The sequence below is a fragment of the Andrena cerasifolii genome, chromosome 2 (assembly GCF_050908995.1).
Source record: "Andrena cerasifolii isolate SP2316 chromosome 2, iyAndCera1_principal, whole genome shotgun sequence".
Classification (NCBI taxonomy): domain Eukaryota; kingdom Metazoa; phylum Arthropoda; class Insecta; order Hymenoptera; family Andrenidae; genus Andrena; species Andrena cerasifolii.
The window spans coordinates 239658-267049 of NC_135119.1; the positions used below are offsets into that span (position 1 = coordinate 239658).

At 41.4% G+C, this 27392-nt stretch overlaps 2 protein-coding genes and 1 long non-coding RNA gene across 7 annotated transcripts in view; 1 reads left to right on the forward strand and 2 right to left on the reverse strand.

The window, feature by feature from the left end:
- The window catches only part of LOC143378570 (uncharacterized), a 137127-nt gene that overhangs the window by 98989 nt on the left and 10746 nt on the right, over nucleotides 1–27392 (reverse strand). The window contains exon 2 of the long non-coding RNA XR_013088300.1: nucleotides 5145–5207. This is a non-coding gene — a long non-coding RNA (uncharacterized LOC143378570). The remainder of the gene's footprint in view (nucleotides 1–5144; nucleotides 5208–27392) is intronic.
- Nucleotides 1–27392, forward strand: part of Oatp33ea (Organic anion transporting polypeptide 33Ea) — a 132424-nt gene that overhangs the window by 6036 nt on the left and 98996 nt on the right. The gene's annotated exons all lie outside the window — the stretch shown is intronic.
- LOC143379011 (uncharacterized) lies at nucleotides 18993–22399 on the reverse strand. Its single transcript, XM_076831258.1, has 4 exons — nucleotides 22308–22399; nucleotides 20668–21120; nucleotides 20198–20421; nucleotides 18993–19525 (listed from the first exon to the last, which is right to left on the reverse strand). The coding sequence occupies exons 1-4, from the start codon at nucleotides 22397–22399 to the stop codon at nucleotides 19272–19274; spliced, it is 1023 nt and encodes a 340-aa protein (XP_076687373.1). The 3' UTR covers nucleotides 18993–19271.

Genomic DNA, 27392 nt, shown 5'->3' on the forward strand with positions numbered 1-27392 from the left:
TGAGCCGTGTGTACGTTTTAAAACTGCGAGAAAAACTAATCGATTCTCGAAATAATTGTGAACATAGAGACAGAAGAACGTCTGTTTATAACACTGGCGGTTAGTAGAATGTATAAAAAGAAAAGTGGTGCTAAGGAGCGAATTGCATAAATTGTAACAATACTGATAGTGGCAACAGTGAAAGCCTCAAAAGCATTTTTTGGATGAGAAGTCCAACTGCAAAGTCTGCTTGCGCGTGAATGTCAACGTTCATAAACAGCTAACGATTTGACAGTGTCCGTCAAGCCATCAAGCATCGCCGCCAGACTTGCCAGGAGTATGTGTGTACGGATCACGAACGCGGTGGGGAGCAGTGGAGGGGGAATCCTTGCATGTATAAAGTTATATGTACATACTAATCCGACTACTACCCCCCCCCCCTACGCTGCTACCCCCACGCCACGTGGTCTGTACTCTTGGCAACCGTGATCCCCACCACTTTACGGGGAACCGTACGCGCATCTTTTGCGCGCACTGCGGTGACCGCCACGTAAAATTTATCTGCCTCGCTTCACTATTTCGCTTATTACGCAGCCCCATTTAGCAGTATCGAGATGATATGAAGCCTAAAACTTTCACAAATGTTGTCTCTACATATCTGTGAAAACCGCAGGAGAATGGGTTGAGTAGTTTCCGAGTTTACCGCGTACAAACACAATAATACTTTCCGTTTTATATATATATATATATATATATATATATATATATATATATATATAGAGAGAGAGAGAGAGAGAGAAGAACATTAGCGGACAAAACAGTTACCACTTTTTAGATTTGTTCTATTTTTTTTTATTTTTTAGCATACATTTGGGACTGTAGTATGTTTCATATGCATATTCTGATGGAGAATTTAAAGCTGTATAAAACTCAGTTAAAGTTGAATTTATTTAACCGACAAACAAAAGTGTAATATGACATTGAACGGGGTAACACATTTTTGGGGCCAAAAAAGAAGTTACCACGTTTAGTAACTTTTTAGGTTGTCCTAAAAGCAAAAGGTGCCCCCACAAAATATTAGATTTTTTTATTAATATTCAAAAGTGGTAACTTTTTGTTGGCTTTAAAAGTATGTTGTCATGTTTAATGTTATGTAGGGTTTTTCTTTGTTAGTTAACTAAATTCAACTGTAACTGGGTTTTATACAGCTTTTAATTCTCTTTCAAGATATGTACATACATTAGGCACATACTGCAGTTTTAAGTTGATATTAAACAGTAATAGGCGTAGGGTGGTTCGAAAAAGTGGTAACTTTTTTGTCCGCTACTGTAGGTATGTAGTAAGTATGTACCTCAGATTCTTACATTCACGATTTCGCTACCGTACTGAATCCGAGGAGGTAGTTAAGTGCCGTGAGTGTGCTCCCGTTGGAGTACTTGTATTCGTACACGTACACAGTGTCAGCCCTGAAGATAAATCGCGTGTCTGTGTGGGTTCGTCTAGTAGGTAAGTAGTGTGTCGCAATCATAAAAGTGACAAATCTGTCGTTAGCGCAACCTGCGCTGGACACGCGTTGCAAAGACATATGTACAGGCACGGTATACGCGCCTTATTGTTAATCACATTGCACCCCAAGTGTACGGGCCCAAGTGCTGTCAGAGATGGCCCAACATTCACGATCCCAATCCAAATTTTCACTTATTGTAAGAAGTGGAGTGCACAATGTTCGTGTTACCGATTTCGTTAAAGTTTTCGACTACAGTTAGCGCACAGAATGTACAATGTACATATATACAATTAAATGTTAAACGCATATGCTGCAATATTGAAACCTCTGTAAGAATATCGATTTGAAAGTTTCATCTATTCTAGATCGTGTATGTGGATATACATCGTATACTGTATGTATACAGGTATGCAACAACGGGCTACATTTAAGGGTACTTCCCGGTCAAAACATTAATACAATTTTTCATCCCACAACATCTAAAAAATGACCAGGTAAAATTTTCGAACGGAATTTCTAACGGTACAGATTTTACAGGCAGTTAAGGGGGACCAACAGTGTGGCGGCCTTAAAAATAAGTGTTTTTTGAAGGTGAATTGTGGTAAAGAATTGTGATTTTTCTTTTAAGTAATTTATTGAACTGAAGAAAAAAACAATCTTATTTTTAAACCAATAAACACATGGAAAATAGGGTGCTCACGTATAAGTGAGCTACTCTAGACCCCACCGGTATTTAGACCGAACGAGCTATTCCACGTCAAAACGAATAGGTGAAAAATTTTATTTCACCGATTCTCTGCAAAATTACAGCATTTGTCGATAACTTTGCAGAAACAAAGTATACTGAATTTCAACGGCCTATGACAAATAATTTTCGAAATATTTAATGATAAAGTTTCGAGAATTGAAACAAAATCGGATGACGCGTCATCACTTAAACTGTAATATCTCGGTTATTTTTAAAGATAATGCCACCGTCTTGGGTTCATTTTAAATCTGAAGGAATGCTTTCTCAAATCGTATATAGAATATTTTGTTTATTGTTAATAAACTTAACAGTAATCGATGTCAAAAATTCAAATCGCGATTTGACGTCGTTCCCACCCGCGGTCCGGCTTGAAAAAAGTACCATTCGATTCGTTAAGTCTACAACTAATAAATACCTGTTTCAAAAAAGTAGAAACATTTGGGAACAGTTAACAAAAAATTAAAACATACGATAGTGCACACCACTTGGAACTGCACGGATCCCATGGTCAGTCTGCACGCACGCGTTTTCAAACAATAGCCTAGCGGAGAAAAGTATTTATATACGATGAGTTAAAACAAATTTTTCTTTCTGTGTTTTCGGTATTCTCGAGAAAAATTGTAGGAATATCTGCTACCTACTATTGCTAATCTTTTATATGCTGAGCAGATGTTCCTACTATTTTTCTCGAGAATACCGAAAACACTGAAAGAAAAAATTGTTTTAACTCGTCGTATATAAATATTTTCCTGCGCTAGGCTATTGTTCTGAAAACGTGTGCGTGCGGACTGACCATGTGATCCTTGCAGTTCCAAGCGGTGTGCACTATCGTAAGTTTTATTTTTTTGTTACTATTCACAACTATTCACAAAATCTCTCCACTTTTGTGAAAAAGACATTTATTAGTTGAAGACTTAACGAATCAAATGGTATTTTTTTTCAAGCCTGACCGTGGGTGGGAACGACGTCAAATCGCGATTTAAAACTTTGAAATCGATTACTGTTAAGTTTATTAAAAATAAACAATATATTCTATATACGGTTTGAGAAAGCATTCCTTCAGATTTAAAATGAACCCAAGACGGTGGCATTATCTTTAAAAATAACCGAGATATTACAGTTTAAGTGATGACGCGTCAGCCGATTTTGTTTGAATTTTTGAAACTTCAACATTAAATATTTCGAAAACAATTTGACATAGGCCGTTGAAATTCAGTATGCTTTGTGTTTGCAAGGTTATCGATAAATGCTGTAATTTTGAAGAGAATCGGTGAAAGTAAATTTTTCACCTATTCGTTTTGACGTGGAATAGCTCGAACGTGCTCGGCGCCAAACAATACGTTCTTCTCGAAACACGATTTCGTGCACTATCCCCACTGTAAAAAAAAATGCAATTCTTTATCGAACCTAAAAATTACCCACTATTATGAATTTTCATACACTCAATTCTTTTCAGGGATACTTTTGTGCGAAAAAAACTCGAAAAACTTTTTGGGACTTTTTCGTTTAAACATATGGCAATAATCGTCTAATTGTTTTATAACAATGAGTGTGGCTCAGGCGATAACCACGCATGTACAATTAAGGAATTTCTTTGGTTTTTGATGATCCGGTCGGGAGTTGTCATGACACCAGTCTGAATCTCCTCTTTTACAGCGATACAGCACACATACATTGCATATCAGAGGCCGGAGTGGGCATAAATGAAATAATTTTTTTTATACGCCTTTTTTATACACCACATTTGTAGCAGAATAAAGTGTGAAAACTTTTAGAACTTTACATTGTAGTAGGTTCTTTTTTTAGAAAAAAAAAATCACCTATGTTATCGCGCGATTTGACCGGGAAGTGCTCTTAAATAACTAATCCTAGGGGTAATTAAAAAATCTTAAAATTGGAGGCAAATGCCTGGAATTGCCAGATAAATTACAGTTCAGCTGCCACATATCTTCATTACGCTTCCCTGTCCAGGTATGAGTACGTATATCGAAGAACGGGAAAAGGCAAAACTGGAAACTCGATTTTTTGGAAAAATTTTTAGTAGTACCTTCTGTGCGTTTAATGTAGATACTATTATACGTATGTGTACATACGCGGTGCACTAACTGTATGCAAAATTTGAACCATATTGATACCCTTCACCTCCTGCACTCTCCCTATTATGAGAGTTGTAATTATGAAAATTATGTTTTTATAAATCATTCTCGCATCGTGGTTAGAACAAGGCTATCGTTATATCAATGTCCAAGTATTTAAATTCTTTCTATATTAGGTCGGTCAGTAATTATATTTTACTTTTTTGTCACAGGACGAAAACAACACATGCACCAAACCTGACATAATTTGAACTATAATTAACGATATTAGGCAAAAAATTAATCTGCAGGATTGAAAGCCCGTTTCGTTAAAAGTAGACCGATTTAAATGATTTTTTTGTCATTTTAATCAGGAGAATGCAAGGAATCCATTGCTGTCACTTTCATATTGATACGGCGAAAAATAAAGAAATTCCGCTTCTGTATAATCGATGACACATCGCCGAGCAACACTGCGCTGCAGTTTATACGTGTGAATGATACAATGTCGCTCGGCTCGGGAACCCAGCGGCTTCGATCAAAGGCTCTCGAGGGTCGCCCAAAGTTATTCGAACTTCGAATAACTTTCGAATAAAAATACGAATGAAACTGAGAAAATAATTCGAAGCTTAAAATGAATTCCCGTCGAATGAAAAAATCATGCGTTGCCTTCGAATGAATCCCGTCGAATAAAAAAGTGATTTGAGGCGCTTCGAATAAAAATAACCCAAATTATTTTTATTCGACGACAATCGAATAAAATTTTTGTCTTTTATTCGAAATCAATTTCTTCTTTGAAATAATTTTTTGCCCATCTCCGTCAGCAATTCTCTACCTGCAAATTTGTGCGTACATAGTCTGACGCAGATCACACTGCATCATCTTCTGCTTCGATTATCTGTAAATATATATAAGCCACATTTTGGTTATGTACAACTTAACGTAGAACTTACTTATATAGAAATAATATAGAAATAGAGTGGTCTTTTGCTATAGTAAGTGTAGAGACTACAGAATGTGTCCGAAGGAGGTGAGAGCATATGGAAGAATGTCTTGTTGCAAGAAATTTAAAAAATGCTAATGGTAATTTAGCGAAAATGAACGAAGAGTTTCAATATTTTTATTGGTGTTGGTATAATATATTTATTGTAGAATTGAAATATTGTTAATGGGAAACTAGTAAAATTAATGAATAGCTTAGCAACTATTGTGGATTTGATATTAAAGTATTACGAATGCCTTTCACAAAGGATTGAAAAGTATCAACGGAGATGCGTTTTCAGCGTACTTTGTTCACTAATGTCACCTGCTCTACATTGCAAGCAGTCCGCCATAATTTTCTTAATACTTAATGCTATGCTAATTTGACAAATTTCCAGGAACTTGTGCGAAAGAAGATGCTCTGTCTATCTAATCTTCTCCGGACAATCTCCAAGCCTGTGCGTTGCCTTCATTTCTATCCAAGCCTGTGCGTCCCCTTCATTTTTATCCAAGTTTTGTGCGTCCCCTTCATTTCTTAAAAAATCTAAATTGCTGGTATAAAAATATCTGGCAATTTAAATGCAATGCAATTTGTTACAATATATTATTTTGTACATGCATGGTACAAATTTCCAGAAACTTATGCGAAACGAGATGCTTCTCAGTCGATTTTCTCCGGATAAGTTCCAAGTCTGCGACTCTACATAAAGAATCTATTAAAAAAAATTTGGCGACTTACATTGTTAATTAAGACAATAATTCCGTCTTCTATGTAGTGTAAAAACTCGTGACATTTCAAATTTGGACAACCTACCTTATTTGACACTTGGAAGGTTATGATGAATTGACAGTTGGTATATTATAATTCAATAGTATATATAGGTATGTATAATGACGGATGACGATCCCTGTCGAATGGTCCCGAGAGTTGACGAATCGACGAACGAAACATGTGTTAGTCTTTCTTTTGGCTGAAGGTGTGCATGTAACGCGTATACGTATTATGTTGACGAAAATTTTGATTGGAGAAGATTCATAAGATTCATAAGAAAAATCTTACCGTATCCGACAGATCCATGAGACGATATTACGATATCTCTGTCATGCGTGGGCCGATTTTATTGAATTTGGACTTATTCGAAAGCTTATATGCAGCTTACACGAGAAAAATGCCTTTAAATTTAGAAAATATTACAAGCGTGATGAGATATTAATGAAATAAGTTTCAGGTAAGGTTGGAATAGCCGGGCGACGAGTAAAGATACATGGTAGCGACTAGTGGGTGGAAACTGAATAGGGAACTTCCGGAATAGCGTATAGACAGGAAAGAACAGGCTTTCATAGCTTAGAGGGCGCTAGTGTCGCGGTATATTTGTCCCAGTAAACAAACTGACCGCAGTATGCCAGCAGATTGGCATCAGATTCGAGGAGATCCTGACATCAGATTCGGGATCTATTGTATCCGCATTTAACTATGGTTTTGTGGTCAGAGCCTGATGTTAGGACCTCACATCAGATTGACAGCAGATACCGAGCAGATCCTGCTGCCGTCGTCTGACCGCAGATTGAGGGCAGAATTCGAGCAGATCCTGCGCAGCGCGATCTGACGGCAGATTGACGGCAGATACCGAGCAGATCCTCACGTCAGATTCAGAGCCTACTATGTCCGCATTAAACTATGGTTCTGCGGTCAGAACCTGACATCAGGATCTGACCGCAGATTGATATCAGATTTCGATCAGATCTTGCTGACAAAAACCGACCGCAGATTGGCGGCAGAAATCAAGCAGATCCTGATGTCTGGATCTGACCGCAAAACGTAGGCAATTTTATATAATAGTATAGATTTAAAAACAGTCCGAAAGTCTTAAGGGTAAATAATATATAGAACACGTTTATAAGACCGACTTGAAAGATCGGATTTTTACCATATTTTATGGAAGAAAGAAAAATTGGAAAACCATGTATTTAGACGGGTATTATAACATTTTTAATATTTTACTTAGCAGATTGTTAGTCAATTGAATGCCAGGGAGGCTCAAAATAATTATTTAAACTTTTAAAAAACTATTCATTCAATCATTTTAGGGCGGTATTATCTCACTCTTTGCTTAATACTAAGATCGTCTTAAGCATGCGGCATGCTTTACTAGACTAGTAGATTAGTAAAGAATGCCTGATAATACCGCCCTTAGAGACGGGTATACCAAATAGATACAACGCAGTGAAATGACGGCAAATGCGAGCGGTAGTCGATATATATTCGTCCTAAGTAGAGGAGGAGGGGGTCTAAGGGTTTTCCTCCTTCTGTGGGCTGTCCCTTAGAGCTGAAGCCCTATAACCAGCCAAGTGTTCAGTGGCATTACTGACAGGAGGTAAAATGTTTATCCAGTGAATACTGAAGTACTGTGCGGAAAAATTTACAAAAAAAAAACTGCAGCGACCTGAAACAAAAGATCAAGTGTAGGAAAAGCCCAAGTTGTGGGAGAGTGAATGATACATTACGCAGGTGGCGGTCCAGGTTTATAACCAAAGCAGTAGTACGTGCGTGACAGCAGAGTAAAGCCAAAAGCGGGTAGGCGCTAAGTGTCGAAAACATGCAGAGACGTGTAGCTAGGATAAACTTTTAAAGCGGGCATGCAGGTAGGATGCCCTGAAATGTTCAAAATGCATGTAAGTAGAAGGGGGGAGGGGGCATGAAGGGGAAGGGGGTAGTGTGGAAGGAAAAAGGATCTGGGGGTGGGGTGGGAGTGGGAGGATTACTTAGACATAGGGAAAGGAACTTTGACTTTGTACGGGATTTTAGTTAGATCGTAAGAGCCCGTGCGACGAGCCAAAGACGTGATCGAGGACTTGGTAGTTGTCAATGATTTTTTGAATAAATACGTCCAAGAGTGGAACGTTAATGTCTAAGTGCAGCGCCCTGGTGGGGATCTAGGAGGTAACCGTGTAATGATTTTTAAAATTTTATTTTGGATTCGCTGGATTTGGATGCGGTTAGTATTTGAGGTGATCCACCAGACTGGAGCACCGTAGGTGAGAACAGGTCTAATGCAAGTGTTGTGAATATGAGTGTGAATGTGAACATTGAGGGGAGACCTATGGCAGATGTGTTTGTAGAGAACACCCACGACTTTTAATGTCTTGGTTATTCTGTCGGAAATCGCAGCGTTCCATAGCATTTTATGATGTAATATAATGCCGAGGTATTTTACCTCGTCCGACCAGGGCACTGCACTACCGGAGACGAGAATTTTATGTTTATTCCTTGCGGCAAGGATTTTAGTGCCTCGGGAAAATATAATGACTTCTGTTTTATCAGGATTTATTTGTAATTTCCAGTTAGTAAAAAACTAGAGGATCTAATGTCCAAATATTCTTGAAGGCGGGGAACCAGAGCCGAAAGTTGCCAGGAAGAAGTAAAGATAGCAGTGTCGTCTGCGTAAAATGCAAGATCGCATCTGTTGGACACAGGAATGTCATTGATATAAACATTAAAAAGGATGGGACCGAAAATCGAGCCCTGTGGGACACCTGCTGTAACCCAGTACATCTTGGATGAAGTGCCCCTGGTGCGCACAAATAGGTGTTTGTCCTTCAGGTAGGACGCAATAAGTTTAATAATACCAATATCGAGACCGATGGTGTGAAGTTTAAAGAGGAGAGCATTATGCCAGACTGAATCGAATGACAAGTCAAGCAAAACTAAGGTGACACAGTGGTTTACATTTAGTTCATGTGTTGTGAGTTGTGCAATACGCAAGATTTGCTGAATTGAGGTGTGGCCCGGACGAAAGCCGAACTGCTGGTCTATAATGACATGATTATCTGAGAGAAACTCAATCAGGAATGTGTGAATGGTACGTTCGAATAGTTTGCCAAGAATTGAGAGGAGACTAATAGGTCTGTAACTTGTAAACATTTCGCGCGGTTTTCCCGGTTTGGGGATTGGAACAACCTTGGAAATTTTCCAAGCGTCTGGAAAAAATAACCAAGTGCAATACATTTAAGAAGGATATAGTAAACTTGGCAGATAACCTTACGCGACGCGTGCCTGAGCATCAGGACTGTCACCTCGTCACTACCGGGAGACTTCCTGGACCCCATCCTCCCGATGAGGCCCCGCACCAGATCGGGGGAGAGAGGAACACGCACAGGATCACCGGTGCCGGCCGTGTCAAGCCAGGCCGAGAAGCAGTACACCTCCGGTTCCATGACGGCGGGAAGCAGGGTAGCGTTATTGTGCACCAAAGAAAAAATGCTAGTAAGGGCCTCCGCTTTTTCAAGGTCGGATGAGAGAAGTACTTGCCCGTTGGTGAGCGGAGATAGAGTCTTATTATTTTTAGAGCTGGCAAGCTTCCTATATGTGCCCCAGAAGGTGGAGTCTGGCCGCGAGAAGGACCTGAGCTTCCGGTCCCATTCAACTATGCGGAGGTATGAGATCCGTTTCCGGATCGCTGCTGTAACATCTCGGATTTCATCGGCCATGAAATGGGCTCCGAGTCGTTGGCCCCTTCTACGTAGGGATCTGCGATGCCTGATAAAGGACGCAAGTTGATTGTCAAGTAGTAGATAGCATCCTTTGTGGAGTTTAGGACTGCCGTTTTAGCTCGCCTGCGGAAGGAAGTGAGTTCAGTGATCCGTTGGTCCATTTCCACTTTCGTTGACACGTTAAGATTTATCTTAAAGCTGGAGGTGCAGGTTTTGTAAAGTTCCCAATCGATACTTGAGTTTAAGTGGTAGTTGCTTGAAGGTCGCTTAGCCGTAAGTACCACGGGGCGGTGGGAGGTATTAAAATCATCCGTCATTTTACAAGTAAAATTGGCACTGAAGTCCGTAATAAAAAAGTTCAGCGTGGAGGGTTTGGATCTGCCAGATTGATATGTGAAGTTGTCCGGATGGATTATGCGGTATGTGTGGTTGCACATGTGCGTATGCAGGATGTTTCCAGCCTTATTTGCGACAAAGTTGTTCCATGAGCCGTGTTTCGCATTCCAATCTCCACCGACCAGGAAGGGAGGCCCCATACGGCTCAGGAAGTCGAAGAGACCGGAGTCCTGAATGGGGCCTGGGAGGGGGGGTGGCATAGATAGCCCCGATAAGAAGTTTCGGGTTTGACAGCCTGAAAAAACACGCGTCGTGCTGGGGGGCTCGTGCCGGGATAAAAGTAGAATAATTTATGCAATCATGTATAAAAATTGCAACTCCCCCGTTTTTAACCGGTCTATCCGCGCGAACTATCCGCGCGAACTATGGAATAGTCGGGTAGAAGAAAAGTGTCCTGTGGGGTGAGCCAGGTTTCAGTGACCAAAATGATGCCGGTCTGCAGCCAGGCTACCACGTGAATGAGTTCGTGTCGCTTGTGCAATAAGGAACAAGTGTTCCATAACATAATGCTTGGTGAAGGCATCTGGCTAGTCAAGGTATTGGTGTGTAGTGCAGAACACCTGGAATTTTTCAGCCATGGTGCGGCAGGGTCTGAGATTAGTTATTAGGGAACGCGTAAGGGCTAACATTTGCTCAATGTCAATAACTGAATTTAATTCTTTGATGGCCGTTACGAGATCGACCATGGATTTGACTCCGTTTTGTTGATTTCGGGCGATGCCCGGGGAGCGAGCAGTGCTTAGTTCGGTCAGGAGAGGGGGAAGAATAGAAAGGCTGTGCGAGCGCGAAGTCGCCTCGGCATAAGTAGTCAGCTGTGGTGCCACAGGTGGGGTAGGATTTAGTAGAGAGAGAGAGAAGGAGCCGCTCTGGTAGGAACGTTGGGAACGTTTGGGTTTCTGTTAAAGGCAATGCCATTTGTAGATTACACCGGGTTGTTTCGGTGATTGGGCCGGGCATTGGCCATAATTGGCCGTATGTAGGCCAGTGCAATTTACACTTTTAGGAGGAGTGTCCCTATCCTTTTTACAGTCCGATGAATGATGGGCTCTCGCGCAATTAACGCAATTCAGGGGGAGACAGCAATTTGAGGCGGAATGACCGAACGTCTGGCATCGGAAGCATTGAGTATGATTTTCTTTTTAAAAAATATTTTTCCCAGTAAATACGGGTACTAAAAATAGCATTAAGTTTGGTAACTTTGTTGCGGGGAGTCCCTGGGGGGAAGTTGACCCGATATAGAGTAAAATTTTATTTCCCACCTGGGCTTTTTGGGCCAAGAGGAACGCAGTTGATGGGATCTAATCCTTTTGCTTTAATTTCCTCCAGAATCTCTTCTGGAGGAGTAGGTGGAAGGCCCTTTAAGACCATGGCGAGGGCTCGCTCTGAGTTTAGAGTAAAGGTAAAGTATGGAACGTTTCCTTCGATTAGGACCGCTTTAAATTCTTTAAAGGGGGCTACTTCATTAAACTGGAGACAGATCTTTTTACCGAGGTATTTAATAGTAAACGATTTACCGAAATCTTTTGCAAGTTCTCGCTCAAAGTCCCGAATGTTGTATGAGAAGTTCGAGATATAGAGGGGTGGGGGTTTGGTACTTTGCTTAGAATTTGTGTTTGCCGTTGCTAGCGGCGGTTGAGAAGCACTAGCCGGAGCGGTTTGGATTGTGTTGGACCACGTAGGAGGCTTGTTCACAGGTGACGTAGCCTTTTTTCACATTGTCGGTTTGGACAGATGACGACAGTTGTGTTTGGAATGCAGCAAGAACCGAGTACCAGTTACATATGACGACGATTGAAATGACTTCCCTTTCCATATTTTCATCGACGGGTGAAAGTTTATTTGAAATTTGAGCCCGACTGGGGACCTGCAGGTTTTCCGTAGGAAGGGTGCGGGATCCCTTGCTCCCACTCCCCTTTCCACTCCGGGATTTTATGCTTGGAGCTCGGTACGGAAAAAATGGAGGTACTTATCAGTTTTGGGGAATTTAGGACATCTAGGATTTTCCCCTCATCTTTCGAAGGATCCTCGTAGACCCGGGGGGGGGGGGTCCAGGTTATCACTTCCTTTCGTATTTGAGCCTCCTGGCACGCTGTAGGGTGCAGAAGGGTGCTAGGAGAAGAATCCTTAAAGTGAAAGTGCACTGTAAAGAGTTTAAGAATTCACTGAGAGCACTGAAAGAATCACTGGGAAGAACTGTAAGCTATAGGATCGACTAGCGCGGACAAAACATGACTGCACGAGCCGACTGCGAAGCGAAGAATGATTGTACTCGAGAGCCCTGAATGATCGAGCCCTCAGCCACTTATTCCCGCCGCGGTGCTATTTCGCAAGCGAGAAGCGCTCGCCCGGTAGCCACCTGGCGGTCGCGTCGTGAACTACTATTTGTTTTAAAAATGCCATCAAATTGTATCAGCAGACTCTCCTTACTTTCTGCCGCCAAACTGCTCGCAGGCTATGTCAGCAGAATCAGCTCGATTCCTACTGCCTATCTGCCGTCAGATCGCGGTGCGCAAGATCTCCTCGATTCCTGTAATTAATTTGTACCAGCAGATTCTCCACAGTTTTTGTCGCCAAACTGCTCGCAGGCTATGTCAGCAGAATCTGCTCGATTCCTGCTGCCTATCTGCCGTCAGATGGCGGTGCGCAGGGTCTGCTCGATTTCTGCCATTAATTTGTACCAGCAGATTTTCCGCAGTGTTTGCCGCCAAACTGCTCGCAGGCTATGTCAATAAGATCTGCTTGATTTCTGCTGCCTATCTGCCCCCAAATCGCTTTGCACAGAATCTGATCGATTTATGCCATTAAATTGTATCAGCAGACCTTGCCACCAATCTACTCGCAGGTTAAGGTAGCACAATCTGTTGGCTTTCTGCTATCAGTCTGCTTTCATCATCGAATATAACAAATCCTGTATCAAATATGTAGTCTTGCTGTTATAAACATTCTTACTGAGGCGTTGCGCAAAATCTGCAAAACGGACGTGGCTGACTGGGGTGTTTGTGTCTGTACATACACGATCCGCTGAGACTTATACTGTCTTATAAGTGAAAGAAAGTGAAAACAAGTGAAATGTGAGTGAAATGCTAGTATTTACTTGATGTACTTGTGTTTACTGTTAAATACTTAAAATGAATGTGCAGAAGAATGGAGCAATTGCAAAGGGGGTGACAGGTAAGAAAGTTTTATGTACGGTTTGAGTTACATTTAAGACACTTGTTTATTTGAATATTCGTGATGTTTTTGTATTTTTAGGTTATAAATTCTATTATTAAAAAATTTCAATTTACTGTAAAAAATATTAAAAATGGTTTCCTAAACTTAAAACTTGAATTTTTGCCATTAAAAGACACGGAGAGGACGGAGAGGATCAACAGTACATTGACGATGTGTAGTGCCAAGTTGTACTTCAAACAGCAATGTAAAGAGTCACAGCTTCCCTAAGAATGTGATAAGGAGTGCACAATGGTTGCAGGCAATTAATAATTCGAACCTGGATGGTCTTACATCTGATGAATTGCGCAACTACAGAGTTTGTCAACTACACTTTCCTGTAAGTGGCTACAAAATTACACGCATTCGCCAAATATTACAAAACGATGCTGTAGCGCAATTAATGTTGAATTTTAGGTAATCTCCTGCATCCTCTGCAAATACAAGAGATGTGAGAATTGTATGGAATATCGACGTCGCAGAAGATGAGAAGAGGCAGGAGAATTGTACGCTCAAAAATCCACTGAACGAGTTTATGGATTTCAAAGTTTTGCCGAATTGGAACGATATATACATGCAAGAAATTAGCAGTCCTTCTGAAGCATTGGACAATTATAGCAAGAATTTATCAATTTTAAAGAAGAACATAATTGAAAATACTACTCAACAATGTGATGGGCATAACGCATCTAAATCTTTATCTAGTGTGCAGAGTGTAGAGCACTCATCTTCAAAAGATAATTCTGCTTCGAAGGAAGCCATTGCCATGTCAACTCCAAAAACTTCTAAAAGACGAATACTTCTTGAGGCAGTAACGAGGAAAAACAAGTTTACGCCAGTGGCTAAACGTTTACATGGAATAGCGATTGAATTGTTGAAGAAGCACTCTAAGGATGTACATAAGCTGGGAACACTACAGGAACGTGTACAGACTATCGAAAAGTACATGGCAACGGTGGATATGAACAAACTGAAGAATCTGTCTAAGGCACAAATACATATTCTAAAAATGCTGACTCGGAATGTGCAGAAAATTGCTCAGGCTAGACGTTTTACATTGGATGACAAGGTTTTATCGTTAGCTATTTCAAGATCTTCATTTTACCAACTCCACGTACGATGCGAACCTTTTTGCAAAGAATTCCGCTAAAACCTGGTGTGAATAAAATTATTTTCGATCATTTAAAAGAACAGGGCTTGAAAATGTCTAAGAAGGACAATGTATGCGTCTTACTCTGGGACGAAGTTTCCCTAAAGGTTCAAATTTATTATAGTCAGAAGGAAGACAAAATCATGGGGTCTGAAGATTGGGGTAATGCCAGAACCAGCAAGTTTGCTGACCACGCACTTGTCTATCATGCTCAGAGGAATTAATACAAAGTGGAAAATTCCTTTAACTTACAACTTTTGCAAGTCAAGTACTAGTGCTGTATAATTGATGCGATGTATTAAAGAATTAGTGCGAGCAATAACTACATCCGGATTCAAGCTTGTCGCCACAGTCTGTGACTAAGGACAGACTAATGCGTCGTGTATAAATAATCTTTTAAAAGAAACGAAATCGACATGCATTAAAGAGAACAGAGTTTTTTTCTGGGCGAATTGAACTCAGGACAGCAGATCATTCCACAATTTGACCCCCCACACTTAATTAAGGGAATCGAAGTTGTTTTTCCACAACGTCTGAAGAAGAATGGAAATAATTTAGAAACAGTAAAAAAGTACATTCTGACACCAGATTTCATTAAAGAAATTATCGGAAAATGTGAAACTGTGAAGGACATGCAACAGAAAAACCGATATTTTGGTTTGTGTGATATCGTACAGCTAGCTTACGATATCGATATTAAAAGTCTTAATTCAATAAAAAAAGCAAATGCCTAAACTTCATGATGGCCATGTTAGAAAGAATAAAATCCAGAAAATGAGAGTGAATCCTGCAGTTCAAGTTTTGAGTCGAACAATGTCTTCATTTATTCGACATTTAACTTGTATTAAAGGTGCAGTACAGGCGATTGACGGATCCAAAAGTATGCCAATCAAGGAAGGAGTGATCACTTCAGAAGTCGTGAAATTCTTCAACGACTCATTCGACTCTATCAACGTCAGTAAACAGGATTCAAAGAAGACGAAGAACGCTCTCCGCAAGGAAGGCACCGTCAACACCTGTCACTCGATCTTCTGGAAGGAGGCCATTTATAGCATAGAAAATAACATCCGGTTCGTAGATCCGAACACGAAAATGTCTAAAAAAAAACGTGCCATCGCTGAGCCATTTGAAGTTTACGTTGAACGGATTTCAAAGATTATGGCAGGAGTTGCAAAACATTAAATTTACAAGTTTTTCACCGCGTAATGTTAATCAAGATCCACTAGAAATTTTTTTTGGAATGATCAGGAGTCATAAAAGACGAAATATTAATCCTACTTGCATGCAATTCGAAAACTCCTATAAATCTCTTCTGATTAACAATCTAACTTCTGCCAAAATTGTAAAAGGAAATTGCCAAGATGATGAGGCGACAACACTGTTCTCACTTCCCAATTTTGCCTTAATAGCGCAGAACTTAGAAGAGAGTAGTATTTCTATAGACACCCAAGATAGTAATGACCAATATGTTTTTTTTTTTAATAATAATGAATTCGCCGCGATTGATGCTGGTATAGATACCTCAGGAGTATTACTGATACTATGCACAGATGTTAGATTCAATCACTGTTATACATGTGTCTCTCACCTCTGCAATTTTCATAATTTCAGTGCGTTATTGAACGAGGCCCACTGTAACTTGGAAGCGAATATTCCTCCTTGTTGCTTCAATACAAGGAACATTTTTCAAAGAGAAATTTGAGCCACTCACTAATCCTTACCTTTACTTGTATTTTTTTTTTACAATTAAGTATATTATACAAAATGTAGGGTAAGAGATACAATTGTTGGTACTATCAATTATTGTTGGCAAAATAATGTCCAATTATGCGAATAATAACTGAAAATGTGGGGAAGGTTTAAATAAGAAACTTCAGGCGAATGTGAAATATTTAATTAAATTACTGCAAATTTAATTAAATATTTTTCTCTAATACCTGAATTTCATAACCAAATCTTCATAACATGTCAAGAAATGTATTTCTTATTCTACATATTACAATACGCAGATTCTGAGTGTATTTAATTTTTCCGGCATGAGCCGCCATATTGAATTTTAGTTCAAACAAAATCTTTCATAGCTTAGAGGGCGCGCAAATACTGATCCAAAAGTTTTGCTGGAGTTTCCACCCCCTAGCAGCGACAGTCGACATATACAGGGTGTCGAAACATGTACTTGGCGTCGAGACGCTACCGCGTATCTAGATATCCACGTATGACAGAGATATCATAATATGTTGTTATGTATCATACAAAAATGGTAAAAGATTTTCTTCTTGTTCTTGTTCTCGTGATTCTCTAGTCAAAATTTTCGTCGACATAATACGTATACGCATTACACGCACACCTTCAGCCAAAAGAAACTAACACAAGTTTCGTTCGTCAATCGCTATCTTCACTATGTAATCTACTCCAAATTTTGACAACTTACCGTCAAGTTATAACCTACCGAGTGTCAAATAAGATAAGTTGTCAAAATTTGAGATGCCGCGTGTTTTTACAAATATGTATCGTTGTGCCATTGAATTGCAACCAAAATGCAGTCTCAAGCACAAGGTAAGTTGCTGAAATTTGAATTGCGACATGTTTGTATATCATCAAACTGTTTTTTATTTGTAACTAAACTGAGGATTTTATGTATATGTATATAAGATCTATTTTATGGGTTTAGGGGGAATGACTCTTGAAATAAACTTTCGGTGATCTCCTTAATTTTGATAGAACTCTGAAACAAACTGAAGTGATATGAATGAGCTTGTCAAAAGAAGAGTATTTGTATATTAGATCCCAATAGTATTTGATTTCTTGAATGTTGAGCAGATTAGAGATTCCAGGACGAGCCTCTAGTGCACTCGAGTCGTCATTCATTGATAGTTGTGATGGCCGTGAGTCACTGGGTTGAGAAAGCCATGATGGTCCTGTCCACTATGGCCTATACTGTTCAAGCTGAGATGTAGTTAAACCTCGTGATGCGCAGTCAGCTGCATTTGATGTGCCAGGAACGTGTCTCCAATACGTTTGGGGTGAGCTCTTGAATCTGAGAGACACGATTCCTTACATAATCCTTCCAACGTGATGCATGAGATTTGATCCATGTTAGTGTCACCTGAGAATCCATCCACAGGTGTATTGTAGCAATGATGAGCTGAAGAGTTGCTCGAATGTATTTTGTGAGCTTTGCAAGCATCAATGCTGCAGTAAGCTCGAGCCTCGGGATTGTGAGCTTCTTGAGAGGTGCCACCTTAGTTTCGGAGCACACGAGTGTCGACACTTTGTGATTTGTGGAAGGTGATGCCACGATAATGTAAATTACCGCTGCCATGGCAAGTTGAGAAGCATCAGAGAAGCCGTGTAATTCCAGTGTTGAGTTGTTGTAGGTGTTGAACCACCTAGGAGCTGAAAGCCTGCACAGCCTTGTAAGATCTTCTCTGATGGTGAGCCAGTAAGATGTGACTTGGGGTGGCAGTGGATCATCCCAGTTGAGCTTGTGCAGCCACAACTTTTGCAGGAGTGCCTTTGCTTGAATTATGACTTGTGATAGAAAGCCGAGTGGATAAAATATTTGAGCTACTTGTGAGAGAATGAGGCCTTTAGTGAGCTTTGAGTTCAAATTTGTTTTGGATGAGAAAGAAAAGTTGTCATTGAGAACGTTCCATTGTAATCCAAGAATTTTGGTATTGCAGTCGTCTAGTGATACTATTGAGCCGAGGGCTCGCGTGGTGGGAAGGATTAAGTCCAGCAACGAAGGGTAGGTTGAATGCCATTTGGCAAGTGGAAAACCTCCCGCGTTGCACAGGTCATTTAATTGTTCAGCAATTGTTATGAGTGTCTCACCTGTGTCGGCGCTGCCAAATATGTTGTCGACGTATCTGGCATGAGTGATTGAGGGCACTGCCAGAGGAAAGCGATGGCCTTCGTCTTCAGCCAGTTGCAGCAAAGCTCTGACAGCTAGGAATGGAGCAGCCTTAATCCCATATGTGACCGTCGTGAGCTTGTAGGGCACCTCTTTTGAGCTTTCATCAACCCATAGCACTCTCTGGAGATTTTGATCGTCTTCATGTATCTTGACTTGACGATACATCTTTGTCACGTCGGTGGCAAAGATGTACTTGTGCTGACGAATCCACAACAGGACGTCAGAGATGTTGAGTAGGAGATTTGCACCTGTGCGCTTCTGTCGGGCTTGAGCACGCCGTCATGAGCGCGATAAAAAAATGGATTGAATATTAGGTGAGATTGATGGTGCTCTTATCATATGATAAAGCTCCTCATATTCCCTCATGAACCCATGATAGAGTTCACGATACTCGCTGTCCTTATTGAGCTTGAAGAGCGTGCGTTTGAAGCACGCGTGAGCTGTTTGATATGAATTGTCTAATAGGCGTGGAGAGGATTTGAGCGGGATGCGTACGATATACCGCCCTGTAGAGTCTCGCGCGTGTGTCGCTCAAAAGTGATCCTCACACTCTTGTGCAAACATTGATAGTTGAGCGATTGGCATTGAGGGATCTCCCTTTTTGAGATTGGGCTTGATGATTTGTCCATACGTATCTGCGCCGATGACGATGTCAATGGGCCTTGATTTGAGAAATTCTGGATCGGCCAGTTTGATGCCGTTGAGGTGTGGCCACTCTTGACGAGGTGCTTCAACAGATGGCTAACTTGACGTCAATGCCCTGAGGACATGAGCTTGACTGTATACCATTGAAGTGTCGTAGTTCGAACGTAACGTTATCAATACGACTCCTCGAGTTTGAGTTGATTTGTTCCCCCAATGCCAATGATCGAGATGGATGATTGCATCCGTTGAATGTTGAGTTGAGTGACGAGCTCCTCCTTGATGAAGGTGACCTCCGAGCCTGAGTCAATGAGCAATCGAACTGGTGAAGATGACACTGGTGAGATGAGCTGTGCGTTAGTTGTTGCTAACAGCGTGATTGATGAGCACGATGTGAGAGTTGCTATGTGTGAGTGAGAAGAGCGTTGACCTGTTGAGCGTGAGTGGGGTTGAAGTGTTGTTGAGCGTGAGCCTGAGTCGACGACTGCACCGTCTTTTCAATACTCGTGAGCCTCCTCAGATGTTTTCCCTTCAGCCTGAAGAGATACCTGAGCAGTGAGTGGTGCTGCAACGGAGGTTGATCAGGGTTGAGCGGGATCTTGAGCTGGAGGTTTAGGTTGAACGAGGTGCAGCATTGTGTGGTGCCTAGCCCCACAAGTCTTGCACCGATGAGCCGATTTACACACGTCGGTCTTGTGCTTGCCACAGCAATTCCGGCAGTGTGAGTAAGTTGTGACGTGCTTACGTCGCACCTCCACGGTCAACCCGTTGAAATGTGGACACATGACGATAAAGTGATTTTCTGAATAGTAGTCTCAAGGGTAACTATTCGGTGATGTCTGAGTCTGAGTCTGTGAGCGGGGTTGAGGCTGCGTTGCAGCGTGAGCCGCGCTCTTGCGCTGAGTTGAGCGACTTGGGGCAGCAGAGGGAGCTTGAGCCTTCTTCTAAGTTGAAGAGTGAGCCGAGGTCTACAGCCGCTCTAAGGCGACGATCTTGTTTTCAACGAAGGCCTCCAGTTGCCCACTGACATCTCCCATGCCTCCCGAGTGTTTTTGTCAAGGCAGTTGTACTAGCATGCAGTTGTGCATGTCCTCTGGCGCACCCAAAGCCGTGAGGGATTTATTCACCTCGGTGAACGATGACAAGTTGTCGAGTGCAGTTGAGCTGCGGGTTGAGATGAGTGACAGGCTGAAGAGCTTATCCAGCTGCTCCTGAATGAGCACCCGCTTGTTGGAAAACTGTTTCGTAAGGTAGTCCCAGCATGATTGGAAAGATGAGCCCGTGATTGGATAAGGGTTCACGTGCCTTGAAGGCTCTCCACTTAAACTCGAATGCAGGTAGTGGAGTTAGTCAATCTCCATGAGCTATGTGTCTTGAATAATGAGATAAGTAAACAGCTTGCTGAATAGTGGCCAGTCTACGTAGCTGCCGGAGAATGTAGGCAATGAAATCTCTGGCAGCTTAGAGACTAGAAAAGGGGTTGCGCTTGAGCTGGCAGTTCTTGAATGAACGATGTCCTCGACATCTTTTCTGAGGCGATTCAGCTGAATTTTGAGCTTCAAAGATAGCTACCTCTCCTGTGTTGCCATGTCTGTCGCAAAATACTCGTGGTCGAGACACTTTACCGGCCACTTTGACCAAATGTATTCATGCTCCTTGACGAATTCTCGGTGCACTTCCTCGACGTGAGCTGGGAGAACCTCGTCGAGGGACGTCGTGTGAGCGTGAGTCGTGATCTGAGCTTGCAAGGTCTTAAGAGAATTGAGACGACCCAGCTGCGATCTGGCCTTTACAATGAGGTTTGCTGGGAGAGTAGACGGAGATGTTGATCTTGCATCCCTTTTGTCGCTCGACAGGGAGCTCCCAGAAGTCTCCTTGGGAACGGTGAGCGTGGTCTCCGCAGGCTTCTCCTCAGGCACTGACGTGGTTGACGTCGATGAAGTCTCCTTTTTGAATTTTTCGGCTCGTCTCCGGCCATTTTGAACGCTGTTCAGTGAGCGGGTGAGCTTGAGCTTGAGCACTGCACTGCACTATCTCACACCTTTTACCGTCGATCCGGCTCGATGGACCAAATGTTTGAGAAATTTGATGGTTGAGCGCACTGGTTGAGAATGAGGGTTAGGTTCGACGGTGAAATAGGCGTGGAATACAGCACGTAAAATTAACTGAGTCAAGTTTATTTAAAATGCACAATGCAATAAGAACTGAGCGTGAGTCTTTGAAAAATGTGCTTGAAATGTCTACTCGCGATTATGCGATGCACGAGGTGATACACGGCACATGCACTAACATGTGGTGCACTCGCGACGATCCACACTCGATCTGAGCGTGAAAGGAGCAGAGCTTGTGGTCGTGAGAAGATTAAAGTTAGAGTTCAATGCGAGAAATGATTTACGCTAAGAAATAAGAATTCACCAGTTGAGCAAAGCAGACTTGTATGCACCACGTCTGTTGCTGCACGCTACGTGAACAAGAGTGATAATTCAAGATGGTGATCGTTTCCGTTTCGCGTCGTCTCGAATATTACTGAGAACCGATCGACGTGGGGCGTTTTGATTGGTTGATCGATTGGGGATCCGCCGTGAGTTCCACAGTCCAGGAGGTGCGGTTGTGAGCGAGGGTGTGGCGGTGAGCGGAACTAGATGATTCCCAAACACTCAGGGTGTGTTCTGATTCACGCATTATGCGCATAGACTGCAGAGAAAACCGTTCCGTTTCAGTCTGTGCGTGCACTGGTGGCGTTGGTGGCACATAGGATTCTCTAGAATTCTCCCACTTCTAGCGCATGAAGAGTGCTCTTTATGTACGCTTTAAAAAACATACACCAAATTATATGGTCCCCTCCTCGAAGTGACAGAAAATATAACCTACATATATGCTACATGGCAATAAATGTTTATTGGATATTTCGTTCTTTTACGCTACATTTGTCAACTTTTTATGACTTGACATCCTTCCAAACTATTATTATTACGCCGCAACGGTATCTTTATGAAATCGGGTATAGCATATAGGTTATATTTTCTGTCACTTCGAGGAGCCGATTTTCTGTCCTCGAAGTGACAGAAAATATAACTCATATGCTACATGACAATAAATGTTTTTTGGATATTTCGTTCTTTTACGCTACATTTGTGAACTTTTTATATTTTTCTTATTAATTTAACAATTTTTCCACTTCTTTTATAAAGAAAAATCATGACCGGAATTACCCCACGTTAATTCCGTAATTCCGGTCAAATGGACATTTTTGTGTTATTGCTTCCAACTTTGTTACAACGTAAATGTATGCTTTCTCGATCATACTAATAAAAACTAAACACTTCAAACTATCAATTCATATAAAAAAAACTAGCAAATGTGTAAGTTGCTCAAATTTTATAGCGTTTCTTGCTTATGTAGCCGGCATTACCCTGCTTTTCCCTGTTTGCAGTATTCGAATTCGAAATACAGAAGCACACGTAAAGCGACAAATACGCATGCGCGTAATATGCGAATTGACGGTACATGTTTTTTTTCTGCATTTGTTGCACGCATTATGAATTCTACGAATCAGGTAATACCGTCTATGCACTCGCTGTATGAATCGCAACCAACGCAACGGACTCAATTTCGAAGCGAACAACACATCCCTAGAAGGTTTACGGCAGGATCGAGACGGAAGATGAGAAAGGAAGCAAATACGTGGCGCGCATTGTTATTTCTTAAAGGCTTTTACTGCTAAGTTTTTCGAACGTGTTCTTATAATGCTAACTTTGCAGTTATACTCTAATCCAGAAGATGTACGAGAGCCTGTGATTGTATTCAATATCCTTCAAAACCTTCAATTTACTCCGGGCGCGGATAATAAATAACTTCATTTTTCCCTTACACACCTGCTTACCAAATTTCGCTGGGTAAGCAGCAGTTCGTCCTGTAAAACTTATAAAATATGTACTTCGTTTTCAATAATTGCCGCTGTTCAAAAAAAAAAAAAAAAAAAAAATAGAAAAACTCGGGTTGAGAAAATCCAGAAAACAATAAAGCCATCAAATTTCGTTAGGAGTCGGTCCCCGATTCTTAGGACGAAGTAACCGATGTAGTTAGAAAGCGTGCTTCGACCACTATCAAAAAGTCTGGAATTAAATTTAACGTAATCCATCCAACTGCATAGCTAATTGTAAGTAAGTTTGAACATTCCCGCGCAACCTCACAAGCATTAAACGCACCGAAATCCGTTTCGTTACTGCGGTTCATGCGCTGTTGGAAACAGAACGCTATGAATGCGCGCAGCGATCTATGCGCAGTATGCGTGAATCGGAGCACACCCTCAGTGTGTCATGAGATATCGGTATAGGTATAGAGCTAGGTTTGTCGGGGGGATATTAATATTTGTTTGTAGATCGGGCTTGGGAATTAAGTGCTCTTTTCGGCCGATTTTCAGAAGCAACGCCCTTTCTTTCACCGCGTGTCTTGGCCCCCGCGGCTGCATGCCGTAATGCTCGGAGCTCCTCAGGCCTGTATTACGTGAACCGCGCGTGGCACATTAGGGCGACATTGTATCAATAGGTTTCCACCTTAGAGCATATAGACTTGGAGGTCTCATTGAAAACTCGAAACTGTCGCCAATATGGTGCGAGAGAGAAAGACATTGTGCGAGCGAGAGAAGTATAGATTTGTTTAAACAGTCTGTTACGTAGGGTGAATTTCATTTCCAATTAAGTATTCATTTGGTGCGTTGTTTCGTGACGAAGAAATGTCTGATTTTTCAAATGTAAGTATTATATCACAGACGAGGTATAGAATAGACCTATCAAGCAATGTATTTTTGTGTCGCCGGTTTAGGGGGTCCTAGGACCCCCTTGCCATTTTAGTGTCGCATGCAACGTTACCGGTGAAGTCTCAAAACAGATTGTAACACTACGCGTGGTAGGAACTAGAATTAAGCACGAGTAAAACTAGTTTATGTTTTGAGAGTCAATGCCCGCGATTTACAAATGTTTCTGTTAGAGTAACAATTTAAAAATCGTCTTATGAACATATTTCGTTCAACGGAAAAGAACGGAGGAAGAAAATAAAACGATATCACATTCGTCTTTTAACCTTGCTGTCCTATTTCGGTTTATTTAACGCAAAACAAATTTATTTAACATACAAATTTATATAAACAACAACATTATTTGTGGAAGACATGTTTTCATGATGTAACGTGGAATACCTCGCAAAGGAATTGTAACTTTGTATATTTCAATAAAATGCTGAAGCAGAGAGGGCTTTAAAAATTGTGAAAAACTCAACAGTTCCAGTATCTCGCTGAAATATTCCAACTTGCACTTATTCTTCCATCTTAACACTATACTCGTATTCTGGGGTTCGGTAGGAACAATCGAACAACATTTTAAGTTACATATTTTATTCTTACATTCTACCATAGTATTGCAAGTTAAAGAAATTCTTATATACGACTAGAATATTTGACAATCGCAGCCATCGGCTCGGTTCTCACCGATTACCAGGTCTCACCGCGAGGAGGTTGCTGCGCTTGGAGACCCGTAGAGAGATAGATGGAATCAAAGTTCCATCGATCTCCCTGTACATGAAGCCTACTAAACCAAAGAGATGGATGGAAACAAAGTTCCATCGATCCCTTCGGTTTAGATATAGAATCTAGGGAACTGCCAAGCAATCACTCGATTAAAAGAAATTCAGGAAAGAAGGAAAGGCGAAGGGTAAGCATGAAACAAGTATTGGACGGCGCAGTTCCTACCACCCTGCTGTCCAAGTCGAAAGGGAAAAGCGCTCGGCGCCTCCTAGACGATTCCTGTTGCTCCGATGCGACTCGTCAGGAGCAAACACTTGACCTGACTCAAGCCGTCTAACACGGAGATTGGGTAATCGAACCGGGTGACTTACGCAGGCAGTGTACCATAAGGTGCACCCCCTACGCCCGAAACTTTTCCCTTTGGACAAGAACACCAAGGGATGAAACCGATCCACCCATACCGATTCCATGCTCAGTCACTTGCTTCCGCAAACGGAAGCAGCGGTAACCTCCTCATCACAGATGAGGAGCCAATAAACGAACAACAAAGTTAATGATTTAGTGACTGCTTGGCAATTTTACATGGGACCTTAAATACTTCATACTATAATAAATTAGCCTAGGTTTCCTTAGATGTCTCCTTTCACTGTCACTTTGCACGATCACTTTTCACTATCACTTTTCACTAGTTTCTTTTTAAATATATCGTGTTATTAACTCCATTCCCCGAGTAACGGTGAACCTGAAAAGCTGAAACAATCAACTACTATATGTTAGTAACGGTGTGGTCGGCCTGGAAAGAAATTAAGGAAAAGCTTATTGAGTTGGAGACGATCGAGATAATTTCGACCAACAGCAGAGCACGCACGAGCATGCAAAACCACCGCAGAGATAAGTACTTGAAGGAAAGAGCAGAGAATGTAGACCCATCGATGAGATGCATGACAGAGTGACAGAAGTCACAAAAAACCATCGAAGACATCGACGAGATGAAATGAATCAGAGAAAACCATCGAAGACATCGACGAGATGAAATAAATCAGGAAAAACCATCGAAGACATGAAATGAATCAGGGAAAACCATCGAAGACATCGACGAGATGAAATGAATCAGCGAAAACCATCGAAGAAATTCACGAAAATGAAATAAATCATTTAAACCCATCGAAGAAATGCATCAAATAAAATAAATCATGCAAACCCATCGAAGAAATACACAAAATAGAACGACTCGCGCAAAATTCTCGAAAGTATGCATGGAAATAGGACAGATGATGGAAAACGACCGAAGAAATCAGATTTGACATTCGCAAAATAATAAAATTTTAAATAACTTACCGAACCCCAAAATTTCATCAGCACCAAGCGAATAAACGAACCCAGGCCAGAGGGGCGAGAGGCTGGCGGAAGAACCAGGGTTGAAATCCTGACCAGGTCCCCAGCAAGTTCAGCAGTTCCGAATGGTTCAGGTGGCTCGGCAGCTCCAGGGGGAGGGGGAGGAAGAACCAGGGTTGAACCCCTGACCAGGTCCCCAGGAAGTCCAGTGGATCCAGGTGGCTCGGCAGCTCCAGGGTTCCCGGAGGTCCTTCAAGCCCGGAGGACCGACGACGACTGAGTACATGAAGATCTGTGAGCTCCTTATGTAGACTTCGAGGAATGATGTCCCCCGATCAAAACAAGGTCGACGGTTAGTTACAATTGCGAAATCCAGCGAATTCTTCGGCAAAAATGGATTTTCGGCTAAAATATCCATTCCAGTGGCTATTGCTGTGACAAATAATGTTAACAACATTTACACTAACCGCCCAGTATAAATTATTATTAACTATAATCGATTGAACTCGAGATATCAAGCAATTTGTAACATTTGGCCTTGGATTTGCAAATGATTTTCTGCGCCGACTGAATTCTCTTTTATTCTCAATGTTTAATCGTTCGATACATTAATGTTAATGCTTATACATATCACGTAGTATTATTTATAATGTATAAGTACGTTTTAGTTGAACTTAGTGTAAGTGAATAGTTGCAGGAATATTTGGAGAAATATGAGTGAGATACTTGTTTCTCCCCCTTAGTTACTAACATCGGCGAAGTATAGGCTAAAACGATAGACCTATCACCTTATGGGAATTCGCGTTCACATCACTAACACGTAGAGGCACGGTACTCTATGAAACACTTTTTGGCAGGCACAGGCACTGACTCTACAATCGCGTTGCACACGATTACAAAATCATTTTCTGTTTTTAAACATCCTTCAGTTTCTGAAAGTCTTCTAAGTAACGGGTATATCTGAATGGAATCCTGTTAAATTAAAAGGCCTCCCACATGGTCCAGTAATCGATGAAATTGATGCGCGAATTGAGAAATCACGAGATAATATGCACTATGCCATGCACACACTTCACTGAACCGATGAATTTCTCAGGGCTAGACAAACTTTTATTTCACAATGCGGGTTTCAAAAGTAACTCGATTTGCAGTTGCATTCATGCACCACAAGACACTCATGCATCATGTAACTTTCTGCGAGACTTTTAAAATTAGATTTTACTGTAAATTTCAGTGTTGGCGGTAAACTAATATTAGGGGCAAACGGAATCCAATTATTATTACTTCACTGGAATGATTAAACAGCGCATTAGAAACTTGTGGGAATATCAGTAACAGCGTGAATTTTTAATACTTTTTTCGGCGCACGATACGTGAAAGGGTTCGCAAGGGTACGCAAAGTGCTAATAAACAATGTCATCTTGCAATTTATAGCTTGCAC

Coding starts and splice junctions, on each gene's coding strand:
- LOC143379011 (XM_076831258.1), bottom strand. CDS start 22,399: ATGATCGAGAAAGCATACATTTACGTTGTAACAAAGTTGGAAGCAATA. Junction 20,422..20,667: donor GACATGGCAACACAGGAGAG/GTAGCTATCTTT, acceptor CCTGCATTCGAG/TTTAAGTGGAGAGCCTTCAA. Junction 19,526..20,197: donor TAAATCCCTCACGGCTTTGG/GTGCGCCAGAGG, acceptor CACGCTCAACAG/GTCAACGCTCTTCTCACTCA.